The sequence below is a fragment of the Mustela erminea genome, chromosome 10 (assembly GCF_009829155.1).
Source record: "Mustela erminea isolate mMusErm1 chromosome 10, mMusErm1.Pri, whole genome shotgun sequence".
NCBI classification, from domain to species: domain Eukaryota; kingdom Metazoa; phylum Chordata; class Mammalia; order Carnivora; family Mustelidae; genus Mustela; species Mustela erminea.
Window position 1 is genome coordinate 105,514,512 of NC_045623.1, and position 20,589 is coordinate 105,535,100.

At 45.0% G+C, this 20,589-nt stretch overlaps 1 protein-coding gene across 2 annotated transcripts in view; it reads left to right on the plus strand.

Moving 5' to 3' along the window:
* DNAJC11 (DnaJ heat shock protein family (Hsp40) member C11) overlaps positions 1-20,589 on the plus strand; it is a 67,379-nt gene that overhangs the window by 7,145 nt on the left and 39,645 nt on the right. For both annotated transcript variants that reach the window (XM_032302066.1, XM_032302067.1), the window contains exons 2-3: positions 14,107-14,236; positions 16,268-16,341. In XM_032302066.1, coding sequence (XP_032157957.1) covers positions 14,107-14,236; positions 16,268-16,341 — 204 coding nt within the window. The remainder of the gene's footprint in view (positions 1-14,106; positions 14,237-16,267; positions 16,342-20,589) is intronic.

The following is a 20,589-nucleotide window of genomic DNA, read 5'->3' on the forward strand; positions in this document are numbered from 1 at the left end:
CGTGCTCTCTGTCTCTCACTCCCAAATAAATATTTATTTTTTAAATAATAAAATGGCGTAGGAGGTTGACTTTTCAAAATCACATGACACAGAGTGTGTCCACTTGACCCCCGTACTCCAGAAAGCTGTGACGGTGCTCAGGGGTTTTCGAGAAGTACACCAAAACCACTGCGCCCATTGCCTTCCATGGGAAGCACCTTCCTTGGGAAGCCCCTGGACACCCTCATGGGTGATTCTTTGGAAAGGCGGTGGAGCTTCAGAAGGGATAGGCGTCCTAAGGAGTGAAGCCCTTGCAGTCAGGTTTGAGTCGGACTTCCCTTAGCAGCCTGGTCTGGGGCAAGCCACTTACCCTCTCTGGGCCCGTCTCTTCATCCATAAAATCCAGACAATAATTTCACTGTCCTAGGGCTTTGGGGAAGATGAAGCAAGAGCGCACGTGAGTGCCCAGCATAGTAATGGGCACGGTTCTAGGTAAGGTAACGCGATACATTTTTGCTGGCGTCAGGAGCATGACATTCAGCCAGGACTGCTCCTAGTGCTGTTTCCGAGCTCTTCACAGTCTGCACGAGCCGGCGGGTGCTGGATGCTTCCTGTGTACTTGCTCCTTCTCTGTGACCGGGCTTTGGTCTGGGCGGGGCCACACAAACTCCTAATCTCCAGCCAGCTTTTGGGTCAAGGGGCCAGAGGGAGTTCCTTCTCCCTCTCAGACCAGACTTTTATCTTTTTGATCCTCACTGCTTTGACCTGTAAGATGGAGGCTCCGGTGCCAATCTCCAGGTGTTCTGTGAGTGTTAAGCCTCAAATGGGAAAATACCAGCTGATGCATGTTTGCCTTCTGGAATGATCTCTGTATCTTTCCTTACCCTGTCAGGTGCGCCTTCTCGCTCCTCACAATTCCCCCAGGTTTGGGCCTCTTGAGTTTGGCTGTTTTTATAATCTCTTGCTCTCCTGCAATCTTCTTTCCATTCTGACGGCCCTGAACTTACTTCTCCACCATTCATATTAGCATTTTTGTGTTCTCGCTGTTTAGTTAAATCCACGTGGGTTTTTTGGTTTTTGGTTTTTTTAGGGGAAACTCATATGCACACCTAGTTTGTAATCTTAATACTGCATTTCTGTTATACCTCCTGCGGTACTCAGAACAGGTCAGGCGCTCGGTCAGTGCACTGACTGGAAGAGTTCAGTATTTGCTGGTGTCATACCCACCATGTCCGGGTGCTCTTTGCTTTGAGGAATGCCTGTGTTGAAGATCACATTGCAGTTTTGGCAACAAAACTAGAGGAATTTAGAAATTCTAGAATTTAGAAATTCTGGAGGAATTTATTGGTAGGAGTTTATCAGTTGTCATTTGGCAGATCTGAATGGCCACTTGTCAGAATTGTTCGAAGCCAGATACAAGAGGAAGAGAGCAGATGCGAATGCTCACCTTTATGCCCGCCCCCAGAGTAAGCCGGCGTGCCCGGAGACTGGGGACTGTGCTGAAGAGAGCGGGGCTTGCCCTGCTGGGCTTGTCCCTTTTCGTCTGGCAGGCTTTTGATCCTCTTCTGTTCCTTTGTTGCGGTGGGAGAAGGTTACTTGTTTATTGCCTTTTGTACAAGCATCAGTAATATTAGTAAAAGTACATTTTAGATGGATTAGATTGGTCTTGGAGTTTTTTCTTTTGTCAGAGCTGAATGTTCAGGACAGACTACATAGGTTAGTCTCACTAGAAATCGTGTCCCACTGGTGACGCTCCTGACAACCATGGGTCAGGCAGGACGAGTCCGCATGGTCCACACCGTGCTCGAGGTTGCCTGTGAGTCCACGTACAGTGTCGGAGTCCTGCTGTTTGCAGATCAACCCCAGCTTCTTTCCAGACCCTCCATCCGTGTTCAGCATGAAAATGAAAATTGTAGAAGGCTGTGTTGAGCAGGGAAAATGGCATCAGAAGATGCCAGGGCTATGTGTGAGAGTGGTTTTATTGTGTGATGCTTCAGGCTGTGTGGTGGGAACCTTTTCAAAATGAAGTGGGAAATTTTTCCAAGTCCAGTTAGTGCCTGATGAGTACATGCCTTGGTCTCCTCGGTGACACCAAGTAGTCTGTAACCCCTCCTCTCCATGAAACAGCTCTTACTCGGCACAAAGCACCCATGCTGGCTTGGTGTTAATTAGCTCTGAAATCTGCTTTTTCTTTTAAATTGTATGAGCACCAAGTATCGTAAAAAATTACAGGTTTTATTAGCTGATGCAGTTTATTTCAATCAGATTGTCACGGAACATATGGACAGTAATGAATCTTCAATGGTGGTAATTAGGCAAACTTCCCAAAATCCAATAGAACGTAGTTTTGGAGCTTTGCTGAAATACAGTGGTGTAGACACAGCTGGAAGTTTGAGCTGGAAAGTATGGGCTTCAGCAGCAACAGACCTAGTGACTTTCCTGTTCCTCAGATGGATGTAAGCATGAGGTGTAAGTTGCTGCTTGCCGGCTCTTTCGGGTCTTGCAAGAACATTGGTTCTTTGCCTGTCCGGCCCATGGTGCGATGGCACCTGCCAGCCCCCCAGTGTTGAGTGAGGCCCTGTGGCTAGTTCTAGGCAACGATATGAATGGATCTAATATGTATTCTGCTCAGACAGAAGCATTTAAAACAATACAAAGGAAAAAATGGGTTATTTCTTAAAAAGTTGTCCAAAATGCAAATAAATACATGGAGAAATGTGCATCCTCAATAGTAAACAAATCACTTTTTTTTTTTTTTTTTTACGGTTTTATCCATTTATCTGGCAGAGAGAGATCACAAACAGGCAGAGCAGCAGGCAGAGGGAGAGAGAGAAGCAGGCTCCCCGCTGAGCAGAGAGCCTGACATGCTCAATCCCAGAACCCTGGGATCATGGCCTGAAGTGAAGGTAAACACTTAACCTACTGAGCCACCCAGGCACCCAACAGGCAGTTTTAAAATAGTGTGCCCGGTTTTGTCTACCATGTTGACAAAGTTTGTTTTCTTTCTCATGGTAGCACTCAGTGCTGACGAGGTGAGTGTGCTGACCCGCCCGCCAGGAGACAGGACGATCATTCCCTGGAGAAATTGAACCAGGAAGGCCGTAGACACAGGAGAGGGCGAGAGTGGCAGCCTTGCAAAAGCAGGGAACACATGAGTGATGACATCCTGCGCGGAGACTTACAGCTTTTCCTTGTTCTCTGCGTCCTACCGTGAAAAAGAGAAAATCCACCAAATGACACTCCCGGGTCCTCCCATAGGCACTTCATAAAGGAGCTCATCAGACGACAAGGCCTGTTCACATAGAGCTTCCAGATAGCTCCTTAGTGTCTTACTCTTGGGTATGAATTGGTACCAGAGAACGTAAATATTTGAAGGAATACCACAACGTGAGTTTCTAAGATCGTGCGACAGCAAAGAGAGATGAAGGAATTTGAAAGCTAGATCGTCTTCCGAGAAATAAAATATTACATGAAAGAAATAAGAACAAAGTGATACTCTTTTTGTGAAAGATTTTATTTATGTATGTGTGTATTTATTTAGACAGAGAGTGAGCACAAGTGAGGGGGGGGGCTCCCGGCTGAGGGCTCTGTCTCAGGAAGAGCTTTATCTCATGACCCTGAGATCACGACCTGAGCTGAGGACATCAGGGGTCTGCCTTAACCGACTGAGCCACCCAGGCACCCTGTCTATGTCTCTTTTAAAATTATCACCTTGTTCTGGGTCGCCTCGGTGGCTCCGTGGGTTAGGCATCTGATCTGATTTAGGCTCAGGCCATGATCTCCGTCCTGGGATTGAGCCCTGTCGCGCGCTCTGCGGCCAGCCGGGAGCCTGATTCACGATTCTCCCTCCCTCTGCCCTCCTCCCGCTGGCTCACACTTTTTTCTCTCGAAATAAATAAATCTTTTTAAAAAAGAAATATAAACAAAAGAAGGATATCTTAGAAATTAAAAATAAGATAGAAATAAAAATTCTGTAGAGGGGCTGGAAGATAATGATGAGGAAATCATCAAAGTAAAATTTTAAAATTAGAAGACCAACTCTTACATATTAAAGTAAAATGAAGAAGAAGACATTATATTAAACAATATGGAAAGAATTCTCAGAACTAAAAGATATGAGACTGTAGACGGAAAGGGCCAATGAAGTAACAAGCATGGTTGGGTTGGAGAAAAAATCCATGCTGAGGAAATCATTGGTTGAAGAGAACATGCTAAAAGTTTCCAAACAAGTCACGAGGAATTGGAAATTGGAATGACATTAACCTTTCTCAGCTCAGTACTATAAGCTAAGAGACAGTGAAACAAACAATACAGTACAAATTCTGAGGAGAAAATATTTCCGAGCTAGGATTTTATCCTCAGCCAACTATTTATCAAGGGTAAAGGCAGAATACAAGAAAAGAACATTTTGAGGGGCCCCTGACTGGCTGAGTCAGTAGAGCATGTCTCTTTCAGGATCCTGAGTTTGAGCCTCACAATGGGTGTAAAGCTTACTTTAAAAAAGAGAAAATGGGGCGCCTGGGTGGCTCAGTGGGTTAAAGCCTCTGCCTTCAGCTCAAGTCACAATTCCGGGGTCCTGGGATCGAGCCCCACATCAGGCTCTCTGCTCAGCAAGGAGCCTGCTTCCCCCCCCCCCCCCCGCCTGCCTCTCTGCCTACTTGTTATCTCTGTCAAATAAATAAATAAAATCTTTAAAAAAAAAAAAAATTTAACGGGGCGCCTGGGTAGCTCAATGGGTTAAAGCCTCTGCCTTCGGCTCGGGTCATGATCCCGGGGTCCTGGGAATGAGCCCCACATCAGGCTCTCTGCTCAGCAGGGAGCCTGCTTCTGCCTCTCTCTCTGCCTGCCTCTCTGCCTGCTTGTGATCTCTGTCTGTCAAATAAATAAATAAATCTTTTAAAAAATTAAATTAAGGATATAAGTATAAGCATATGATTTTGAAATACAAATGAGGAAAATGCTGAGAGATTTTAAAGTACTTATCACCTGAGGAGTGGGGGTGAATGCTGTTTTGGTTGTAAGTCTGATAGTTCCATTTATAAACTGTTATATATCCCTTTGATAAAATTAAATTTTTAAATTTAAAATAATTAAATCTTAGACAATAGAGAGCAGTTCAGCAGATTAAAACAGAAATCTTACACCCTTTAACCCAACAGTTCTAGAAACTTCTTTGCAAAAAGATAATCATGGATGCACATAAAGTTTTAGCTGTAGGAATGTCCACTCCAGCCTTTTGAAAACACATGAAAATTGTTCATAGGGAATCCTTATATAAACTGGTAATGCCATATTTGAAGTACTATGCAGCCATTTAAAATGATGTGGAAAATACTTGATGACCAATAAAAGCTGCAAAAACAAAACCTCACAAAGACTTAACTGAAACAAGGGGGGATTATAAAATTCTATTAAAAAAACAAATTTTTATTTTAAAACATGTTCTCTCTATTTTCTGTTTTATCTATGAAGAATATGTATACTTTCCTAATAAAAATAGCAGGTTTTTTTTCAAGATTTTATTTATTAGAGGGACGGAGAGCACAAGTAGACAGAGCAGCAGGCAGAGGGGAGGGAGAAGCAGGCCCCCCGCTGAGCAAAGAGCCCAATGCAGGGCGCAGTCCCAGGACCCTGAGATCATGACCTGAGCCGACCTGAGCTTAACTGACTGATCCACCCAGGCGCCCCAAAGTAAAGGTTTTTTAAGGTAATTCAACTAGGAAAAACATAGCCATTGACTCATTTCTTTAACCTATTTTGACCGTTAGAATTGATGCCATTTTTATCTCTCTGCTAATGACAAAACTTTTGTTCATATTTTTGAAAATGATGTTTATCTTGCCTCACATCCTCACCTACATTTAATATTCTCAGTCTGTCATTTTAGGCATTCTCGTGGTTATGTGGTATCTACTTTTATTTTTAATTGGCACTTCCACAGTGACTAACAATACCGAATGTCTTTTCATGTACTAACCAGCCGTTCCTGTATCACCTTTGGCTGACGTCTCTGTTTAAATCTTTTACTCGCAATTTTATCGGATTGTCTTCTTCAGGAAGAGCTCTTCATATATTCTGGATACAAGTCTAATCCATACATATTTTACAAGTATTTTTCTTTTATTCTGTATAGGAGATCTTTAACTCAAGGTTACAAAAATAATGTTTTTAGAAGTTTTATGGTTTTAGCTTTCACATTTAAGTCTTTTCTTTTTTTCTATTTTGAGGGTTTTTTCCCCCAATTATTACTATTATTTTTTAAGATCTTATTTACTTATTTGACAGAGAGGGCACAAGCAGGGAGAGCAGCAGGCAGGAAGAGAGGGAGAAGCAGACTGCCAGCTGAGCAGAGACTCAGACTTGGAGCTTGATCCCAAGACCCTGGGATCATGACCTGAGCCGAAGGCATACACTTACCTGCTGAGCCACCCAGGCGCCCCTCAGTTGTTTAAAGTGTCAAATACATATAACATAAAATTTACCATCTTACCCAATTTTTACAGTTCTGTGGTGCTAAGCACATACCTGATGTTGCGCAACCGTCCCCGCCATCTGTCTCCTGAACTCTTTTCATCTTGCAAAACTGAAATTCTACCCATTACACAATAACTGTCTACTCCCCCACCCAGGTCCCTGGCAAGCACGATTCTACTTTCTGTCTCTGATTTTTTACTACTAGATTCCTCATCATAGAATCTAGAATCCTACAGGATTCATCATTTTGTGACTGGCTTATTTCACTCGGTATGTCATTTTCGGGGTTCATCACGTTCTAGCACGTGTCTTTTTAAGACTGATCATTCCGTTGCGTGTGTTTGTACTACATTCTGCTGATAAGCATTCGTCTGTGGATGGACACTTGGGCTGCTTCCGTGTCTTAGCTGTTGTGAATAATACTGCTGTGACCGTGGGTTTACAGATACTTCTCTGAGACCCTGCTTCCAGTTCTTTTGGCTCTATGCCCGGAAGTGGATTGCTGAGTCATATGGTAAATCTGTTTTTATTTTTTTGAGGAACTACCACACTCTTTTCCACGAAAGCCATACCATCTTACATTCCCACCAGTCGTGTACACGGGTTCCGGTTTCTTCACATCCTTGCCAACACTTGTTATTATGTTTGTTCTGTAGTAGCGTCCTAATGGGTGGCTTTGATTGGCCTTTCCCTGATGATTAGTGATACCGAGCATCCTTTCCTGTGCTTATTGGACATTAGTATATCTTCTTTGGGGAAATGTCTGTTTAAGTCCTTTGTCAGTTTTTTAACTAGGTTGGTTGTTTTTGTTGAGTTTTAAGGGTTCTTTATGTATTCCGGGTATTACTTCCTTATTAGGTAATATGATCTGCCAATATTTTCTCCCATTCTTTAGATTGTTTTTTCACTTTCTTAATATTATCCCTTGATTTACAAAAGTTCTTAGTTTTGCGGAGTTCAGTTTGTCTATTTTTTTCTTTTATTGGCTGTGCCTTTGATGTTATAACCAAGAAATCATTGCCAGATCCAATGTAATGAAACTTCTGCCCTGTGTTTTCTCTGCTACGAGTCTTTTACACTTCTGGGTCTTATGTTTAGGTCTTTCATCCATTTTTAGTGAATAAACTAATAAGTGAATTGAGTGAAGTTACATGATATGAAGTCAACACAAAAGTCAGCTGCATTAACTTTTATATATGGTATGGAAGAAGGGTCCTACTCATTCTTTTACAAACATATATCCAGTTTTCCCGGCACCATTTGTTGAAAAAACAGTCCTTTCCCTATTGAGTAGTCTTGGCACCATGTCAAAAATCATTCGACCATATATGTGAGTGTGTATTTCTGGACCCTCTGTCCTATCCTTTTGGTCCATACATCTGTCTTTATTCCAGTACCACACCGTTTTGATTACTGTACTCTGTAGTAAGCTTTGACGTAAGGAAATACAAATCCCCCATCTTTGTTCTTTTTCAAGATTATTTGGCTCTTCAGGGCTCCTGGATGGCTCAGTGGGTTAAGCCGCTGCCTTCGGCTCAGGTCATGATCTCCGAGTCCTGGGATCGAGCCCCACATTGGGCTTTCTGCTCAGTGGGGAGTCTGCCTCCCTCTCTCTCTCTCTGCCTACTTGTGATCTCTCTTTGTCGAATAAATAACATCTTTTAAAAAAAAAAAAAGATTATTTGGTTCTTTGGGTCCCTTGAGGTTCCATGCAAATTTTAGGGGGGATTTTTCTATTTCTGCAAAAACTGGCATTGGGATTTTAATAGGGATTGTATTGAATCTTTTAGTTGCTTTGGGTAGTATTGACATTTTAATAATACTGTCTTCCCATACATTGATGTGGAATGTCTTTCTTTCTTTCTTTTTTTTTTTTTTTTAAAGGTCTTCTTTAATTCTTTCAGTGGCATGTCATAGTTCTCATTATAAAAAATCTTCTACCAGGGTGCCTGGGTGGCTCAATGGATTAAGGCCTCTGCCTTTGGCTCAGGGCATAATCCCAGGGTCCTGGGTCTGAGCCCTGCATCGGGCTCAGAAGGGAGCCTACTTGCTCCTCTCTCTCTCTCTCTCTCTGCCTGCTTCTCTGCCTACCTGTGATCTCTATCTGTCAAATAAATAATAAATAAAATCTTTAAAAAAAAAAAATCTACCTCCTTAGTTAAGTTAACTACTAGGGTTTGCTTTTTTTTTATGCTTTTGTACGTGGAGCTGTTTTTCTTTCTTTCAAGATAGTTCATTTTTACTGTATAGAAATACAGCTAATTTGTGTGTGTTGACTTTGTATCCTGCAACTTTGCTGAATTCATTTATTAGTTTGAAATTTTTTGTGTGTTGGTGGAATTGTTTCCTGCATATAAGATCATATAGTCTGGGAATAGAGATTATATTACTTTCCAATTTGGATGCCATTTATTTCTTTTTCTTATCTAGTTGCTCTGGCTAGGACCTCCAATACTATGTTGAATAGAAGTAAAAGCAGACATCCTTGTGTGGATCCTCATCTTAGAGGAAAATGTTTCAGTGTTTCACCATTGAATATGATGTTCACTGTAGATCTGTCTTCTGTTGTAAGAGTTCTTTATGGCTTTTATTATGCTCAGGTAGTGTCCTTCTGTTCCTAGTTTGTTGAATATTTTTACCACGATGAAGTGTTGAATTTTGTCAGATACTTTTTCTGCATCAATTGAGATGATTGTATGGGGTTTTTTTCTTTTCTTTCTCTTAGTGTAGTATATTGATTTGTGCTGAGCTATCCTTGCATTCCAGGAATAAATGCCACTCAGTCACGGTGTATAATAATCCTTTTAGTGTGCTAAATTCTGTTTAGTGGTGTTCTGTTGAGAATTTTTGCATCAGCGTTCATAAGGTTTTCTTCTGCTATCTTTTTCTAGCTTTGGAATGAGTTTGGAAGTGTTCCTTCCTCCTCAGTGTTTTGGAAAATTTGGAGAAGGATTGAGATTAATTCTTTAAATTTCTGGTAGAACTCCCCAGTGAAGCCGTTAGGTCCAGGGCTTTTTCACTTTGTCAAGAAGTCTTTGATAGTAGTTAAAGCCAGGCTGCGATTCCTGTTGGTACTGTGTTGGGGTTACCTGCAGACATGTCCTGAACCCAGTCATTATGTCCATCCATGAGCAAGCCGTGTTTGTTGATGGTATTCTGAACAGTATTGTCTTTTTAAGTTTGTTTTTAGATTGTAGAAATAAATTGATGTTTGTGTAGTGACTCTGTACCGCATGACCTTGCTAACATCACTTAGTAGCTTTTTTGTAGGTTCTTTATGATTTCCCATGTAAGTGATGTCTGCAAATACAGAGTTCTTCTTTTTCATTTCTAATCTGTAAGCCTTTTATTTTTGTGCCTTATTGCAGAAGTTTCTTTTGTTTCCTGTAGCATGAAATCCAGCCATTTTAACAGACCACTAAACTCTATGGTCAGGTCACAGAGGACCTTTTCACTGTGAGTTTTATGATCTAGGAGGTTGAATTTATAATAGATTGACTTTACATTAAAAACAGAACCAGGTGGGGGCGCCTGGTTGGCTCAGTGGATTAAGCCTCTGCCTTTGGCTCAGGTCATGATCTCAGGGTCCTGGGATCGAGCCCCGCATCCATCTCTCTGCTCGGCAGGGAGCCTGCCTTCCAATCTGTCTCTGCCTGCTTGTGATCTCTCTCTCTCTGTAAATAAAGAAATAAATCTTTTTTTTTTTAAGATTTTATTTATTTATTTGAGAGAGAGACAGTGAGAGAGAGCATGAGCGAGGAGAAGGTCAGCGGGAGAAGCAGACTCCCCGTGGAGCTGGGAGCCTGATGCGGGACTCGATCCGGGACTCCGGGATCATGACCTGAGCCGAAAGCAGTTGTCCAACCAACTGAGCCACCCAGGCGTCCCTAAAGAAATAAAATCTTTAAAAAAAAAAAATAAAAGAAAGAAACAGATGATTGAGATGATGAAACTTTTCAGACTTTTTTTTAAGATTTTATTTATTTATTTGACAGAGGAGAGTGAGAGAAGAAATTCAAGCAGGGAGAGTGGGAAAGGGAGAAGCAGACTCCCTGCTCAGGAGGGACCCCACATGAGGCTCCATCCCAGGACCCTGGGGTCATGACCTGAGTCGAGGGGAGAAACCCCAGGCGCTGCAAAACTTTTCAGACTTAAAAGCACCTCTTTATACAGAATTTTAGAAACGAGTGTGCAGCTGTAGGTTTCATTTTTAATGATATCACAGATTTTGAAATAATACCATTTTTTTATGATAAAGAGTTTATCATTTTGAAATATCGACCCAGTGACCTCAGCTCTTCAGTTATGATGAAAGGTCCAATCTAACCTTCTACTGAATGTAATATTTATTAAAAATGAAACTTCTCCTTTCTATTACTTAATCGATAGCACATTAAGTCATTTATTAATATGATTACAGAAGGTCTTTCAGATTAGATGTCCCCCTCCCCCTTTGTCATCTCATTTAATTTTAACAACTAGGAAACAGCAGCCTAAGCTAGAAGTCAGCCGGGTCTGTCTAATCATGCACTTGTAACTTAGGAGATGCTGAAAGAACGATTAAAATTGGCAGAAAGAAAATAACCTGTAATTGCTCTTTAGGAAGGAACAAGCCCCCTTACGTCATCACGTGGGTAAACCTACGTGGGGGAGATCTGGTTTATTCAGTTAACTAGTATTTGCTTAAAACAATGAGTTTGGTACAGGGGACATATTGGCCAAGTGAGGCAAGAAACGCATTGCATGATTGGTGTTGGCAGGGAAAGAAATCAGGGTTAAGAGAAAGAAAAAAGACCTGCAGACACAGGAATGTTGACTGATGCACATGTCTTCAATGGAGTCTCGTGTGTTTTATTGAAACAGAAGGTATATCTAGAACAGGGCGCATGTTGTAAGTGTGCAGCTCGGTGGATTTTCACAAATAGGGACTGCTTCACGATTGAGCGCTCCTGCCAGCCCGTGCCAGGGCAACACCTTCTCTCTAATCTGTTCTGCTTTCCAGGGGGTACTGAGCTGCTCTTTGGGTTATGATAGCTGGAGTGATCGGATCCCTCTTGTGAGCGCAGCGTCGTTGAGCACTGTACGGGTCGTACGTCCTTTACTCCTCACAGGGACTTTGGGGAGAGAGGTACTAGTGTCCACAGCTGCAAGGTGAGAATACAAAGAAAAGGTTTTACAAGAGCCACGCTTTGTAAGCTTGTGCTCTGGGTCAGGCACTCTGCGAAAGCCCTGTGTGGTCACGCACTCACTCCGTGGTCTCCCCATCTCGGAGACTTTCACCCTTTTGCGGATGAGCACAGTAGGGGTCAGAAAGCTCATTTGCCCCAAAAGCCTGTGTTCTTCACCAGTAAACTTGGAGGTCGATGTGTCACCACAGAGGAAATCTTGCAGGTGAGCAGATGGAGAGAAAGAGGGACGGCAGCCAACTGCAAGTTGTTGGACAGTATAATTCTCAGAGGCTGCGCCAAAGAGCACGAAGGCAGGCAGGGGAGCTAGAATGGGGCAGAAGTCTGCCTGATTGCAAGAGGACAAGGGATACTCAGTTAACAAGGTCTTTGACCCTCTTCAGGGAGCTGCTGATTTAAAACTACGTGTAGATGAGCCTCTGTCCAAATAAGCAGCGAAGGTCTGTGTCTGGTTTAAAGCACAGGCTGAGGGGCTCACAGATAGCTCTTTCCGGATAACAGATCATGTGAAGTCAGCTGGAAAGGCCCAGAGAGGTCACCAGCCAACCACCTCCTTCCCAGAAGAAGAAGTGATGGGCCTAGAAGTGAAAACATTGTCCAGAAGGCACTGAGGGGCACTGGGCACGTGTGACTGACACATCTCACCAGTCACGTGCAGTCTTCCTTTGGAGGCCTCCAGAATTCCTTGTTTGAAACCTCTAGTGGAGGGGTGCCTGGGTGGCTGAGATGGTTAAACGTCTGCCTTCGGCTCAGGTCATGATCCTGGGGACCTGGGATTGAGTCCCGAATCGGGCTCCCTGCTCAGTGGGGAGGCTGCTTCTCCCTCTGCCTCTCTCTCTTTATTTCTCGTGAATAAATAAATAAAGTCTTTTTTAAAAAAGAAAGAAAGAAAGAAACCTCTAGTAGGGGAACCTGGATGGCTCAGTTGGTGAAGCGTCTGATTTCAGCTGAGGTTATGATCCCAGAGTCCCGAGATCGAGCCCCGAGTCGGGCTCCCTGCTCAGTGGAAAGCCTGCTTGTCCCTCACTATCTGCCCCACCCCCCCCCCCACTCGCTCACTCAAATAAATAAAAGTCTTAAAAAAAAAAAATTGCAGTAAACATGCACAGTGTTGCCGATTTTCTAGCGTCTGAGTAACATACTCATATATAAAGTATTTAAATTTTGTGCCAGAAATTACTACTAAAGTACATTAAAGTTTTGCCTTTTATCCTTAGTGGGAAAAAAAAAAAACTTCATGAGTCCTGGAATTGGAAGATACTGAAAAGTTGTAGAAATTATAGGAAAATATGCTCAAACGTGTTTCCTTGTCACCTTGATCACTTGATGAGTCCCTGCGGTGGCTCTCCCTGCACATACAGGTTCTGAGACTTGGTCCCAGGCCTCTGCCCAGATGCCTGGTTTTTTGGCCCCCTCTGGCACGTTGTCGACGACCCAGAAATGGGCTTCTGTGATCAAAATGGTGAGGGAGTTGACTCCCAAAATAAAATGTTCTTTCTTTGACCGATCATCTGGATAGAGCTGCCTGTTCAGCATCGCCTCTGATGGACCAGAGCCTCATCCCTGAGGCTGATACAAAATTAGATCCGATACTGTCCGAAAAACAGGCCTGACGGGCTAGCCACATAGGTAGCTCAGTGTTCCTAGGGCCTCTGAGGGAGGTTGTTCCTGCTAACTTCTCGGTGGCTGTGTGGCAGGCAAAGCAGAATGTGGGTTTTGTCCTCACCCCCATGTCCCTCCCTTCTGTGTGGCTGAAACACGGAGTCCATTTTATTTACGCCGTGTCATCTGCTCCTCTCGTGGTACGTGTTCTTCCTCCAGCTGAGGACTTGTGAGGACTGGGGCCTCGGGGGCAGGGGGCGTCTTTTGGATTTGGGAAGGACGGCTTTTGTTTCTACTGTAGGCTAGCAAAGGATTTTTGCCTGCTTTCTGCGCTGCCTTTTGGAATTAGAGGTTGCACCGGGGGCGTGTGTTGGCTTTACAATTTTGTCTTTGATTTTTTTTTTTTTAAGGGCAAATATATTCACTGCATTTCTTTTGTTGGAAAACTGCGTAAGATGCATGGCATTGCTGTCTAGTGGTGTATAGTTTTTTCCCTGTCTGAGCCAATTTTCTGTTAGGAGTACCTTGTTATGATTTATTTCAAATAACTTAGGTTAAAAAGTAAGCGGGTCTCTGACGTTTTTTGTTTCAGCTCAGAGCACAGTGAACCAGTATTAGAGACACATCTGATCGCAGCATTTCCCAGCGAAACACAGTTGCTATTGATGTCCATAATTGATCACTTTATTAACTGGGGAAAAAAGAAGCCTTATTGAAGCAATAAAGCATAACTTCATTATGTCCCGGGTGCGGAGAGCAGACACGTTGGAAAGTGGCTGACAGGCTCCCATTTCAAGGCTGATTCTGATAATGATAATATTTAAGGAGCATTGATTGTTCTCTAATTGGATTTTTCTTTCCGTAGGCCTCTTCTGAAGAGCTGAAAGCCGCGTACCGGAGGCTGTGTATGCTTTACCATCCCGACAAGCACCGAGACCCCGAGCTCAAATCACAAGCAGAACGACTATTTAACCTTGTTCACCAGGCTTATGAAGGTCAGCGGAGGGCTTGGCTTCACGCAGACGCCCTGGAAGCAGCTGCTCGATTTTTAAGAGACTTGATTTGTAGGGGGCAGAAAGAGAGTCCTTAGACGGTTATAAGAGAGGAGGGTTAGGTCAGTGTTTTTTTACTGACAGGGTCCTTTGAAAGAGTAGTATTTTGCTTCAGAAATCAATATGTGTCCAGTGAGTGGGAAGCGCGAGTGCAGGCAGAGCAGCGGACGGGCTGGGCTGCAGGGAGCACTGGGGCTGTGAGTCGCTCGCTGGCTTTCTTCTAAAGGGAACTCGTAGAGGTAAAAGGCTGATCGCTGCCGACAAGCCCCCTTTGTTCTCTTGTTATGAGAAGATGTACAAGAACGTTTTTTTTGGCCCCGATTTTATTGGCTCCAGAGCATTCAGTGAAGGAAAGGTTCTAACAGAAGGAGGAGAACGATCTTAAGAAGGCCAGCAGGGAGTAGTCAAGTAACAGGGTTTTCTGCTTACTTCTCAGGTACTAGAGAAAGAAAATTCTGTGATATAGTTGGGTGTAAAACGTTCAAGTCGCTGATCAGTCCCCGGTTTCTGTCGGAGATGGTGGCAAAGCTCTTGGTCACACGGTGGTGTTGGTCACACAGTGGCGCAACTGCCTTCAGTACCCCGAATCATACACTTCAAGGTGGCTAAAATGGATTCTCTGTTATGCATATTTTGCCACGGTTTTAAAAAGAAAGATTAAAAAATATTTATTTACTCCTAGGACATGCACCAAGTAAAACAGGCTGTTTATTCCAGAGCCATTTGGTGATTTGCTCCTTGGTTAGACAGACCAAAAATTAGTAACGTGTTTCTTTAGAGAATAAAGACTTCTCATTGCAGTCGTAAGAGCATATACTGTATTTCACTTAGTGGTTTTACCGTAAAATTAGATTTTACTGAGGAGGAACGCTCGGGCCGTGACACGTGGCGCGGGTCTGAGCTCAGTGGCAGGTCTTCATCGCACCTAACTCCAGTGAGACCGGGTTTCCACGGCAGTCCTGACCAGGAGCCTGGTCCTTCTGTCGCATCATGTGGGCTGAACGGCTGTGATACTTTGACTGCTGTCCAGATCACCCTCAGCCCATTCGTGTGGTTCTGGAGATTCAGGGAAGAGTTAATAGAAAACCTTCGCGGAGCTGGTGTAAGTGCTGCGGCAGCAGAGCTAGCCCCAGTGTTCACCCTAACGGGGAGACCAAAGCAAAGCCGTGAATAAGTAATTCCCTATGAAATTCTCCAGATCAGCTCGAGAAGTCTGCCTCCCGCATTTTCCAGTGGTCAGCATTTCCTTCTTCCCCATTAGATTTGAATATGGATAGAATCATTTACATCGTTTTTTTAATTAGGCCTAAAAATATATGGGAAGTCTCAAGGGAGAGAAGATTCAAAGGTCTTGAACACAAACTGGCAGAGGAGAAGAGGAATGGCCCTTAGCTTTCCTGACACTGGTGTTCAGTTCGGACGTCCTTCCAGTGGCTCCGTCCCTCACTGAAAGACTTTGATGTACTGAGTTAGGTGACGTGGCCGCCACCGTAGGTGTTTGTGTCTTTAAATGATTTATAAAAAAAAGGAAAGATTGGGGAGAAGAACCTGTCTTCAGAGTTAGTGAAACTCTGTAATAGAGCAAATAATAAATCACCTTTTTCTACAATCAGAGCCTGTCTGAACAGGCTTTAGAGACTGGAGTGAACAGCCCAGGTACGTTACGGGCTACGGCAGAAACTGAGCTCTATTAGAAACAACTGTTCTTTAGGGACACTCGGAAGCAGCCTCCTGTAAGGTGAACCTCACAATTTAAGAGTAGCTGAGACACAAAAAATCCAGTATTTCTCATTCGTGTCCACCTTTCAGCACATCCTAGATCAGATCTAAGAGGCAGTTAGGAGGAAGGAGGCACGGGACGGAAGGTGGGGTTGGGTAGGGAAGAGGAAGAGGTGAGCTCACCGGGTGATGTTGTCTCCGGCTCTGACGGGAGAATTCCGTGCTCTCTTAGCATGTGTCATTCTGAATTTGCAGTGCTCAGCGACCCCCAGACCAGAGCCATCTATGATATATATGGGAAGAGAGGACTGGAAATGGAAGGATGGGAGGTAAGAGAAAATGCACACCCTGTGTCCCGGAAGAGCCCTCCAGCTCCACACCCTGCGATCGTGGGTTGGAGAATACCGAGAGGCGCCAGGGTCCCGTTCTCATTGGTCTTTTGGTCTCAGAGACAGAGTTCTAGGCTCGGCTGTGCCTCTGCGTACCTCTGTGTACCTGGGCAGGTCAGTCACCCAGCTTGTCCTCAGTGTCCCGACCTGTCGGGTGAAAAGCTAACGGCGTAGATGCTGCCAGAAATTCCTAACCCCAGGGAGGGCCCAGGCCGGTTGTGGGGTTGATGGAAGACCGTTTCTGCAGAACACAGTTCTGCCTTCACCTGCGTTTCCTGCCGCCCCCTCCCCCACCCCGCGGGTGGCACAGTTCTGTGCCCTCTCTCCACCCCAGCTTACCTGCAACCCCGTCTGGGACGTGTTCCTGTTGGTCACGTGCTGTGCGTGTGAATGAAACGGAAGCACAGTACAGTTGAGAACTACTGGGCTAACTGGCCCTTCGTGAAATCAGCTCTCCCCGGCAGCCAGGCTGTACGAAGAGTCACAAAAGTCACACAGTTCTGTGCTCCACGCCACCTCCGCCCAAGCCTCGTGCACGTCCACACTACCGTCTGCAGCAGGAAGGCCCGAGGCTCGAGTGGGAAATCGAATATGAGAATTAGCAGGAAAACTCTGAAGTTGCTGTAAGAACATGTAGATGTTAGAATTTAATTTCATTAAAGAGACTTGGTTCTGATGCCCGAGAAATGGCGGGAGGCTGTTAGCGTTAAATTGGCCGTCACTGGTTTCTCTCTCATCGCATAAATTACAAGGCATATATGCAAGGGCATAAATTACCCTTGAAGTTCTCTCGGTGCGTAATCTCGAGCCGGAGGCCTGTCTCTGACTAGTATCGGAGCCTTCTCCAGGCCTTTGGAGAAGGAGTGCAAGAGAAGCCACACGGGCTCCAGTCCCTTGGCCACTGCTGCTTCATATTTATGGCAGCTTATGGGCCGTCTTCTGCCTGCGGCCAGGTTTTGGACGCCCACGCAGTAAATTGTAGTTGCTAACATTTATCAAAATGGGAGGTTTTACATAAATATCCAGTTGTCTGTCTTCTCTTGGACAAATCGGAAAATCTGGTAGCATATCTGAATTGTTCTGTGAGGAGCCTCTGCCCCGTGGGTGGGCCATGCTGTCACCGTCCCGGCGCTCACAACCTCCTGTCATCTGACCACTGGCCCGCCCTTTGTCCGTGTGTCCCACCTGGCTCCAGCGTGCATTTGGGTTCTGACCTGTGGCTGGATGGAGGCAGCAGCACTTCACATTACGTTAGTTCCTTGTAGCAAAGTATTAGGTCCGATAGCTTCACATTTTTCCATTCCTGAAAGGAAAATACGATCCTGTCGTATTTACTGACTTGTTCCTCATCCTTCGTGCACATGGTCAAGCTCCCTTGTGTTTTGAACACATGGGTCAGTTGTGTTTTGGATGGGTGCATTCAGGGCCCCTGCAAGGCCGGAGGCTCCCCCTTTGGAGTCTGGGCGGTTAATTCCCAGCATCATCAGCCCATCTAATGGAGCGGCGGGATAACGTCTTCCTGACAAAATACTGCCTGGTTTCCTATCGCCAAACCAAATTATCTCCCCATTAGAAACAAAGCAAAACCACACACACAGTAATGATTCTAAAAGTATGTAGGCAGTCACAGATGGTGAATGGATAAACTTTTCTATTCATATATTTTAGTAAGCTACTTTATAAGGAAATTAAGTTCTCATCGATCAGAATTGGCTTTTTATTTTCATTGATAACTAAGCTTTTTTGCAGTTTGCTATTTTTGCATTGATACTAAGCTTTCACTGAAGATAAAAATGCCTTCAAGGAAGAGCACATGAAGATACTTCCCCGATATTTACTAAGAAAGGTGTGGGTGCCTAACATACGATAGAAACGGAGCCCGTTGTTCGTGTTGCACAGGAATGGTCTCACTCCAGAGCATTCTGTGCGGCTGGCATCCTGACTCCCTCAAGGAGACCGTCGCGCCCCTACTGGGTAACGTGCGGATTCTCCGGCTTCAGCTGAGTTCCCTTCGCGCTGTTGCTGGTGTTCTTCAACTGTTAAACTTTTCTAATTGCTGATGGTATCCGCTTGCCACATACCTGTTAGTCTGAACATACAGGCAGTCGCTGGAGGAGGGAGGGTGCTGTCAAAACCATAGCACCTGAGACGCCTCTAGTCCCAAGATGTCAGAGCCCGCCTGGCCGGCCCTGGGGAGGAAACCTGAGTTTGTTCAGGCTGCACAAGATACAAGTCCTGCTTTCAGCCGTTAGTCAGTTTCAAGGTTTGTTTTGTTTAGTTTTAGAGAGAGAGAGAGAGTAAGCGGGGTTTGGGGCAGAGGGAGAGAATCCCAAGTGGTTTGTACACTCAGCACAGAGCCTGACAGGAGGCTTGATTCCACGACCCTGAGATCATCACCTGAGCCAAAATCAAGAGTCAGATGCTTAAGGGCGTTTAGGTGGCTCAGTCGGTTAAGCATCGCCTTTGGCTCAGGTCATGATCCCAGAGTCCTGGGATGGAGTCCCACATCGGGTTCCTTGCTGAGTGGGGTGCGGCCTTTTTCTGCCTGCTACTCCTCCCGCTTGTGTGCTCTCTCTCGCTTTCTCTCTTTATGACAAATAAATTTTTTTTAAAGGGGGGCTAAGATGCCTGACCAGTTGAGCCACCTATGCTTTTGCCCTTTTTTTGTCTTTTAATCTTTGAGAGGCTTTGTCATTCTCCGGCTAGATTCCGAAGGAAGAAGATGCAGACGTACAAGTGATCGCCACTTGTGAAACCAGCCATTTTAGTTACCCAAGTTGGTTAGCAGTGTTTGTGCAATACCCATGTTGAAAATGAAATTGGCTTGAGTGGCAAGCTTCACCTTTGAGCTGGGAGTGCTCGGTGGCATTGAAGCTGGTAACGGTGAGCCGGTGGAGAGGAGAGCCCGTGACTCAGGAGCACTGGGAGATGTTCCACCGCGTCCTTTGGCTTACACTGCCCACAGTCTAGTTTTTGTCCGCAGGCCCTGCTGGTACCCACACCTCACTCTTCCCTGTCTCCTTGACGTCCATCTCACAGTGGCTATGACAGCAGCCTTCATTAGGCAGAGCTGCAGTGTGGTCAGGGTCATGAAAACAAAGACTTAGAAGCTCTCACAGACTAAGGAGATGGGATGACAAAATGCAAGGCCAGAGCCTAAACCGGATCCCAGAACACACAAGGGATGTTAGTGGAAGAGCTGGTGAAATCGAGAAGGTCTGGGTTCCGTTCCTCGGAGTGCTCTAGGGTTGGCTTTGAGATTTGGCCGCTGTCCTAGGGCAGTGTGAGGTGTTAACATCGGGGGAAGCCGGGGGAAGGGTGTAGGAGAACTTCCTGTACTGTCTTTGTAATTTTTCTAAAGTTCTGAATAATTTTCTAAAATTGTTCCAAAGCCAAAGTCAAGTAGCTGGACTCAGAATTTTCAGACCAGACAACCCCTCAGGAATCCTGTAGTCCAACCCCGTCACTGTAGCAGGGATCCGAGGCTTAGAGAAGTGAAGTGACCCTCCCCGCACCCCTGAGGCTGCCAGGAGGTTAGAGGCAGGGTGGGAGAGCCTGCCTTCTGTCCTTCTACCACGCTGCCTTGCTTTTAGGGATCCCTGCCCCCTCTTCCACATGGCAGATCCGTGTTCCTGGCTAGCGCAGGGACGGACCTCATTGGTGAATGAACAGTTAAGGTGAACGGGACAGGTGTGTAGATTCAGGGGCTGCACATGATCTGCCCTGTTCACCATCTGGCTTGTGGTTCTGGGCACTGTGTTCCTGGGTATGTCTATCCAAGGGTGACTGAGATGGAGGAAAGTGACGTGTGGCTGTCTCGGTCTCCTTCCCTCCTCTGCCTACACTGCGTGGAAAGGGCCGAAAGGACGCACGATGTCGGGAGCCTTGGAAGCGAGACTCTGCCCTGCGCTACCCAGCTCTTCACCGCTCTCGAGGTGCCAATCGCCTTGACTTTGCAGTCCGCTCTGATTATGCACCAGCTGTTTGCCAAACCTGTGTAAAATTAACTAGAAACGGAATGACTTCACACGTTTGTAATATTTGCCTCTTCAGCTTATCACAGAGTAGGGCAGAGAGAGGGATTCACAGCTACTAATTCAGTCAGCAAAGGTCAGACAGCTCTAGAATTTCTTTCTTCTTCTTTTTTTTTTTTTTTTCCAGCTCTAGAATTTCTAAAACAAATCTTGT